Source organism: Rhopalosiphum maidis, chromosome 2, assembly GCF_003676215.2.
Source record: "Rhopalosiphum maidis isolate BTI-1 chromosome 2, ASM367621v3, whole genome shotgun sequence".
NCBI classification, from domain to species: Eukaryota; Metazoa; Arthropoda; class Insecta; order Hemiptera; family Aphididae; genus Rhopalosiphum; species Rhopalosiphum maidis.
This window is the reverse complement of record NC_040878.1, coordinates 39,156,516-39,165,759: the sequence shown is the minus strand read 5'-3', so window position 1 is coordinate 39,165,759 and position 9,244 is coordinate 39,156,516. Positions and strand designations below refer to the sequence as shown.

The window sequence follows — 9,244 nt, the reverse complement described above, 5'->3', positions numbered from 1 at the left end:
TGCTATGAAACAATGAAAATTGAAAATAGAAACAATGTCCCCACGCATTTCGCCGGCAGAATGGCACCACTGAGGCCGCCTAACCGTCACTGCCAACTCAACGGATCCAACCAAATCATTGATGATAATAGTAATAATAATAATATGAATTTCCCGCCAATATGCCATAGATGTCTTTAAAAAAAATGTAAGATAAAAGTGGTATTTTCTACTCGCAATACTAGAAAAGATCTATATTTATCTATATCTGTGACATCGAATGTCTTTATGTGTACTAACTGTATCTAAAGCCATTACTCTGATAGCCTTGCTTTATAATATATTAGTATGGTGTGTTATTATGCTAACTGTGATTAAAGTTTCTATTTGCGAAATTTGCGAAGACGATGGTTCTTGATAACAATTAACTAATAAGCTAATTATTTTAATTTTTGAATACCCATTATCCGTAATTTATATTTATTTACACCTGTCAGACGTGCCATTTAGAGCTTACAAATTTTCCACTTACTGTTCAGACTTGTAGCGAGATCGTGAACATCATGTCCGATGACGTAAATGAAACGACAAACAAATTTAGAGATGTTTATTTGCACAGCAAGTTTGAAGAAGACCTAAACAACGATTTGAAAACAGCCATTTCAAAAAGAAAATGTTTGTATCAAGCATATTCTTTGGCCAACTCTTTGTAAGTGCTTTTACATGAGAAATGTGCATATTTAATATATACATAAACATACGTCAGTTATACTTATAACATTAAATTTTTATGTTGATAAATAATATTCAGTTTAATGTTTGAACCTATATAAATTTATAAATATATGAATTTGTTTAATTATATTTTTGATTTTTAAGAAAAGAAACTGATTGGATATGGAGCCACATGCGATCTGAATTAAAATCTTACTCAAATCTTATTGACAATAAAAATGTTGTCAATAATTTTATATCAGCTATTGATACATTATCTTTGACTTTAAAAAGATCTAACCGTATGTACCTAAATAAACTTTATACTTTATATTTATTAGTTTTTTTTTTAATTTTTTGGAAAAATGTAAATAAATTACTTTTAAAATTTATTGTAATTTATCATACTAAGTGTACATATTATTATAAATAACTATATTCAGAATTAAAATATGTTAATACAAATACTAGCACTATGGTTAGCACATAGTTTTTTTTTTATATATTATTACACTACACTTTGTACTTGGGCGGTTAAGGCAATTGTTCTTTTGTAAACTTTAAAATAATCTATTTAAGTGGATTTATTCCAAACTATTTACTAAATATTTTTTCATACATTTTTTATACAGAAGCAAAAAATTGGAAAATGAAGACCAAGTTTGATGTAATAAAACCTGTTGATGATTTTAAGAAATCAATTAAATGTCCAGATCTCCATAATTGTAAGATTGAACCAAGCAAAGAATTTTACTTGAATTTTCCAAAAAATAACAATGTTACTCAAAATACAAATATGTCTAATAATCATATTATTCATACAAATTCATTTAAAAATGAATCAAGTAATAATCCCATATTACATTATATTTTTTAGTATAATTCATTTTTAAATAATATATATTTTTTTAGCTACTCAGACATTTCAGATTGATGATCATAAAACATTTAATAAGACACCTATTACAATTCAGCCTATTAATAATAGAAAAAGAAGGTATTTTATGAAATTCATGTACCACATAGTAAATATGTTTATACTTAAACATTTTATTAAAATATATATTTATAATACTAGTAAATATGATGAAGATTTACCTCCACACATACACCCAAGCATAAAAAATAAATGTGAAGAACCTTCCTATAGTAATCAATCCCAATTTAATGGCTTTCATACTGCAAAAACCGAATTGGCAAGTTAAATAATAATAAATATTACTTAGATATATAGAAATTAAATTTTAATCAATTTTTAATTTCTAGCATATTCAAGTTAAAAAACAAAACAATGTTAATTCTAATACTTCAGAAACATTAATTAAAAAATCACTGGGTGTGAATAAATCCCGTAGTGTTATTAGCAAATTTGTCAATCCGTCTACTGATAATCAAAAGTAAATTATCAATGCTTATATTTATTCTTAACAAAACATATTGTACAGTGTATAGCAGTAATATTTTATATATAAAAAAAAATGCTACAAGATGTTATATTAAGTTGTATCATATAACTTTTTTCTTTAGTTTTCAGAGAAAAGATGAAGTAAGAAATGAATCAACAATTATTGATGAAAATCCATATTTAAAAAATATTGATCCTAGAATGGTTGAAATGATTAGAAATGAAATAATTGAATGCAAAAATCTAATAACCTGGGATGATATTTCTGGATTACAATTTGCTAAAAATACTATTCAAGTATATCATGCGTAATATTTATTTTAATTAATTTTGTTTAATTATACATTTTGGTTTATAAGGAATCTGTAATTTGGCCTCTTTTAAGACCAGATATCTTCAAGGGAATTCGAAGACCCCCTAAAGGCATATTACTATTTGGTCCACCTGGCACTGGAAAAACTTTAATTGGTATTGTAATTATTATTTACTAAAATATATTTTTTTTTTTTTTTTTAATTTGGTGTGTATACATTAGGAAAATGTATCGCTTCTCAGTCCAACTCAACATTTTTCAGTATAAGTGCATCAACCATTACATCTAAATGGATTGGAGAAGGGGAGAAATCTGTAAGAGCTTTATTTGCAGTAGCCAGGTATTATATTTTTTAAATAAAACAATAAAAAAACTTATAATTTTTTTTTTTTTTGAATAGATGTCATCAACCTGCAGTTATTTTTATTGATGAAATTGATTCATTATTATGTCAGAGAAGCGAACAAGAACATGATAGTTCTAGAAAAATTAAAACTGAGTTTCTTATTCAACTAGTATGAACATCTGTTTTATGTTTTTATCTATTTATGCTTCTAAAAACTAACCTACACTCTAAACTAATAATTTACAAATCCTGGATCAAAATGTAGTCCTACGAAATTGAACATTGGAATGCTGCCAAGATTTTAAACATTAATAAATTTCTTTGCTTCATACTAATGCTGCTCATTACTTTTCTAATGAAACTATCCATAACTCATAAGGATCTCAACATGCCTACAGTTTATCAGTCTGCCATATATCTATAAAAATTTCCACAACTGTCTCTAAAATCATTCAAACAGACTCATAAAAAAATTATCATTATTCATGTTGTCAAAAAATCCTCCCTGTTACCTTAAAAATACAAAATGCAACACTAGTATCAAAAAATATAAATATATGTATAAATTTAAATGTCAGATGCCAAAGGAAAAAACTAATTATCAAGTGAATTGTTCTCTGTTAATTTTTTATATATATGTTATCAGTTTATCATAAACTCTTATTACAAATATAGATTCTATTTTTTCCAAAATAAAATAAATATTTTATTTTATTTTTTTTTTTTTTTTAGGAATATCAATATATAAAACAAACTGTAAATTTAAAAAAATTAAAAGTTTACATAATATAAATAAATTTTAATTTTTAAATATAAATATTTTATGTTGATCAAATCAAAATTTATAAAATTATGGGAGAAGTATGAAAATTCTGAGTTATATACTGAGGAAAGTATAACATACATATCAGTCACAACTATGTACATTATTATTTTAACAGACACAAGACATAGCTTATATCAATAATTGCTCATAATTAATTTGTATAATATGTCAATACTATATTCTATTATATGTAATTTAATTTTTACCCTAATCTCAGTGTTTAAAATACTATAGGATGGAGCTGGTACAAGTGATGATGATAGAATATTAATAATTGGTGCTACAAATAGACCCCAAGAATTAGATGAAGCTGCCAGAAGAAGACTTGTAAAAAAACTTTATATTAGATTGCCCGATCTACAAGTAATTAATTCAAATATTTATAAAAAAAATAATAATGCTTAAATTTTGCTTAATTTTATTATAGGCTAGAAAAGACATTATTAAAAAGTTAGTGGATTCTGAAAACCATATTCTATCTGATGATGACTTAGAAAAAATTGCTTCTCTGAGCAATGGTTATTCTGGTGCTGATATGAAAAGTCTGTGCCAAGAAGCATCTCTTGGACCTATCCGATCAATGACGTTTGATATGATTAATAAAATTGAAGCCGATCAAGTAAGTTTATTTAAATCTAATTCTAAAACTCAGCCTTTATAATATTTATGTATATTAATAGGTACGTCCAATTAATTTACAAGATTTTCTTTCTGCATTAAAGATTGTCATGCCTAGTGTATCTTCTGAAGATTTAAACCATTATGTGATATGGAATGAAAAATTTGGGTGTAGTGATACTGGATGTCGTGTCTAGGCAGATAGTTAAATGTAGCTAAATTAATTAATGTTTATCAATATTTTAATAATCAAAAAATAATATTTTTTTTTGCTATGAGATTTTCAAACTTGTGTTTTAATAATTTTATATATTAAGGTAGGATAACATTAATTGAACATTCAAATATACATATATAAAATAATAAATAATGTAATATTAAATAATAAGCATGTTATGTGACTGTTTGAAGATATTGAAGAAGTGATTTAGAATGTTAAACTATCATAGTTGATGAGAAATGTTCTGAGAGGAAGGGAGAAATATTAATGAATAATTATATTCACGTTTTGGTTTAAGTATTATGTTTATCTAAATAATCTTTTATTTAGCACTACTAATTAATAGCATAATATGAACTAAGTATTTTATTTTATTATTTAAACAAAAAATAACTAACCTTCGTTTTAATTTATACAGAACAGGAGTTGCTTTAACTTAAAGCCTAAACACTCATATAAATACCTACTTCTCTTAGCACTACCAACCTAGATAAATTTTATCTTAATCTATGTGTAGCAAAATATATGTTTACTATGATAAATTGAGTATACATTATGCTTGAATAAATAAATTAAAAGTTATATAGGTAATTACTTCACATTACTTTTCGATAATTTTAAGTACTTTTAATTTTTACGTTGTATATATAAATATAATCTATAAAATTGTATTACGTAATAAATTCTAACCAATGTATCAAAATAAAAATAAATATTAAAATATATATAAATAATAATAATAATATAATATTTAATTAAAATAAATTTATTGAAGTTTTTACAATTCCTTAAATTTCTTGGGAAATCCTCCAGTTATCATCCAAAATGTATAAAATTTTTCATTTATTTTAGTTTTTGGTTCAGCTGGTGGTGAAACTAAATGGTATATGCCATTTGTTGTTTTGATTAAATCTTTTTTAATTATTTTTTTAATAAAACCGGCATTATGTATTTTTCCAGAAATTGTTGTATTTTTTTGATCACACAAATAACCTAAATGATTATATAAATAGATAATATTTAAATATGAATTATTTTAATCTAACCATTTAATAAATATAAAAATTATTAATTAATATGTTATATTATAATTTTGTACTAAAAAATACATTTAGATATCTGCTTTTTATTTTATCAGTTTAACATATTTAATAAATATTAAATCAATTTTATTAACCTTCATACCTATATAATCATGATGACAACGGATTAATTTTAAATCCATTTAAAATGTTCAATGTTCATTGTATGATGATAAGATAAGTGAATAATATACTATAAAGTATAGATTATAGTGTATTGTGTAATGGTACTGTATAATGTATTAACAGTACATATTACACAAGAGAATAGTTGTATATTAAGCCAATTGAATAACTATTTATAATATATTATTACTCCTTTTATCGGGAAAAACAAACACAAAATAAAGGATAAATGGGAATTTTTATGCAGATGGCAGATCCAATATTATTATTAAAATAATTAATTATGGTTACTAAAATTTAGATTTGAACTATTTTTATTGTATACAATGGGCTATCATTGAATTTAAATAATAAAATCCATTAAAGTGATTTATTCAATGACAAGTTCCACTAGACGCCTAATATGTACTACAAAGTACCCACTTGCTTAACTTTTTAGATATTAGATTCTGAAATAACTATTTTGAAATTAGAATTTCAATTATATAGGTTGTTAAATTATTAAACTCATGAATAAGTTATTTCAACTATCTACTTTTTTTTAGCCATATAACATAACATTCAGCAACAGACTGATCACAGAAGACAGAAAGTTGGACCTAAAAATATCTCAATTTTTGAGCTTCATTTATTTATTATTTCAATCTTCCAGACTTCAATATAAATTAATTGTTAACTCCTGCTATAGTTCATACAATGTATGTTTAAATTTTATTAATTTTGTCTAGTCTTATCTTCGTCATCATAATATAAAAAATGTAGTATTACAAATTGGCAATAATGAATAATATCCCTGTACCTACTATGAGAAAAATATCCAAATTGACTAAATTTCATTGATATACAAAGCTGATCCCTCATAAGCTTGCTTTCATAGCAATTATAAATATCGAAAATACTTGGCACAATATTTTTAAACCGTTTTAAATTTAAAATTTGTGAAAATTCCAGAATTAATAAATTATTTTATAGTTGAAAATGTAGATTTACCTACAGGTTACAATGTTTTGTTTTAATACAATTTGCTAAAAAAATATATAATAGTTTACTTACCACTAATGTTTAATGATTCAAAAGATACTAAAATCTTTTTTTTTTTAATATACCATGATTTTAAACACTTTATGTCATCCTTTTTTAATAGCTTTAATAGATTGTAGTTATCTGCAGGCCACCATGTATTCACGAGTGCTATGTTAGTGCCAATATTCATATTAAATCCACAACAGTCTGGGATATTAGTACTATTTTTTTTTATAAGATGCACCTCAAACGAACCTGAATTACAATATAAATATAAGTACAACTAAAATGTTATACAAGGTCAATCTATTCACATAAAAAATGAAATATAGGATGGGCTACAGTATTTTATATTTTATATATTTATATCTAAATAGACAAAGGTTTAACTATACTTATTTAAACTACTTTAATTGCATAGGAAAATTACAGAGATTGTTTAACTATACACACATTGCTGTGTTAACTAATTTTTCGTCCAAGGACAGATTATATTATCCACCTTTTGTTACTTTTTAACTTGTCGCCAAAATATTAAATAAGGAAGTTATATTAATTAAAATATAACATTTTTTTTTTTAATATTGAGTAAATTTCTTTCTTGCTTTTTTTAATGCTGCAAGTCTGCAAATTTATAAATAAAACTCTTCCTGTTCACATTTTGTAGATCAAACTTCTATATAGCCATCGAGGTAAATTATGACATATTTTTGTGTCATGTATTTATTAAATAAATAGATTAACGAAATATTCTTAGGTCTATTGTTCTTACATCTTCCATCACTTTTTTTAAATTGAAAACAATGCTTTCTCCACTGCATTGAATCATGGCAATGAAATACATTTCTTATTACTATTTCAACATTTGTAAATACAAAGTTCAATTTTAATCGGAAATTTTTTTACTGATGTAACTACCTATTGCTTTAAATTGAGTTATTTTGTTTTTAAAATCAGGTTCGAAATCGCCACTTCACCAATTGCGATTGTTACCATTTTTAGCTTTTTCTTGTGAAATTTCATTAATTGTTTTTTACATACTATAAAAAAAAGCTAAACATATAGCATTAATTTCAGTGTAAGATATTTTCATAATAATTCATCAAGACGAGTGTCCACTCCACCTATTTAAGAAAAAAAACGAAATCCATTGACTTTATGGCCACTTTTAAATCTTTAACAATTAATGTTTATTGTTAAATCCCAGCAATTTTTAAAAACAAAATAAATACAATTTGTAATTTTTTTAGAAATTCTAATTTATAAATTATAACTATTTAACGATATATTATCAGTGAAATTAAGTACTGGGTACTACTTAGTGTATCTAATACTTAAAATACCTATATACCTTCTTTAAAAAATCGGATATACTATGTATAGCAAGTAATATATTATATTATATATATATAGTCATTATTCATTACTCATTAGTCATTAATATTAGTAGATTATATGTACCTTCATGATGGTAATTTACATTTCCATAAAACATTGAGTCAATTATTTTTCTATCCATCGTGAATGAATTTTTACACGTTTTTAATTAAATATAATAGTTAATAAAATGCACAATACATCAAATGTAAGAGAGATTTACAAATTTACAAACAAAAACTATTTCCGAACGAGAATGAGCCCGAACATCGGAATTACTGCAGTGCGGCAACAAAGCAATATTTAAATTGTAATTGCCATAGAGTTACTGAAATGATGATCAGGTAATCGTTTACTTTTACATATAAAAACAAATTGGTTTTATGTTGTCTAGAAATGTCTTATTATTTAATAATTATTATTATTATAATTCAGTGGCGTAAACTAGGGGTCGCACTTGCAACCCTTGAAAATATCATAGGGTCGCAAGAGTATCTTTTTGCGACTCCAAAAAATCACGATTTCAGTTTTCAAAAAATTGAAATATCAATATAATAATAAATTAACTAATTTATATTTTGAGAACCAATGTTTAACTTTGTTTTGAAGCACTGGAATTATTATTATATCAATATGTATATTTATTGTGATCAGCCGACTCGAGTCTAATATTATATTAAAACTACAATTTTGACGAATAAAACGGTTTATTTTTGATCTGTAATTTAACTTTTATATTAATTATTAAGTTAATATTATATTATTGAGCAAATTAAATTTATTTTTGTAAATATTTTTTTATTATTTTGGTATTAATTGTTGTACCTGATTATTAGAAAAATATTAATACAAATGTTGAGATAAATGTTAGCCTTTTTAAAGAAAACGATCAATATAGTTAATAATTAATTTCATATCATATGTTTAGTATTAATTTACAATTTATTGAAATTAAATTTATATTAATTTAATATCATTAAATACCTATTTCAGAGGATGTCAGCGCACGGTTTGTTTTCTCTCTCTAGCCCACGCGCAACAGACAAAACGCATTTGCGCAGTCTGAGTAGAACTCGCTCAATTTAGGTTTTTAGAATAAATATACCTATTATAAAATTAAATTTCGACAATATTTCTGAGTACAAGACGATGAGTTTTTATAAAAAAAATTAAAATTTTGAAAGGTTAAAGGTTATTTAAAAATGTTGTAATTTA

General features: G+C 24.2%; 2 protein-coding genes across 5 annotated transcripts; one reads left to right on the top strand and one right to left on the bottom strand.

Annotated features, from left to right (window-relative positions):
* Positions 1-26: 26 nt before the first annotated feature.
* Positions 27-4,479, top strand: LOC113554294 (fidgetin-like protein 1). Of its 4 annotated transcripts, none has more exons than XM_026958061.1 (14): positions 27-130; positions 519-688; positions 859-995; positions 1,326-1,538; positions 1,606-1,690; positions 1,772-1,889; positions 1,960-2,090; positions 2,221-2,395; positions 2,458-2,566; positions 2,634-2,751; positions 2,812-2,926; positions 3,818-3,946; positions 4,011-4,202; positions 4,264-4,479. In XM_026958061.1, exons 1-14 carry the CDS (start codon positions 122-124, stop codon positions 4,396-4,398), a joined length of 1,836 nt encoding a protein of 611 aa, XP_026813862.1. In that variant the 5' UTR covers positions 27-121; the 3' UTR covers positions 4,399-4,479. The 4 variants fall into 4 exon arrangements, with proteins under 4 accessions (XP_026813862.1, XP_026813864.1, XP_026813863.1 ...); XM_026958063.1 differs by having other exon boundaries at positions 49-187; XM_026958062.1 differs by lacking the exon at positions 27-130 and having other exon boundaries at positions 199-688.
* Positions 4,480-5,199: 720 nt separating this feature from the next.
* On the bottom strand, positions 5,200-8,171 carry LOC113552465. The gene is made up of 3 exons (XM_026955343.1): positions 8,114-8,171; positions 6,683-6,907; positions 5,200-5,414 (listed from the first exon to the last, which is right to left on the bottom strand). Exons 1-3 carry the CDS (start codon positions 8,169-8,171, stop codon positions 5,200-5,202), a joined length of 498 nt encoding a protein of 165 aa, XP_026811144.1.
* Between the last annotated feature and the right edge of the window lie 1,073 nt (positions 8,172-9,244).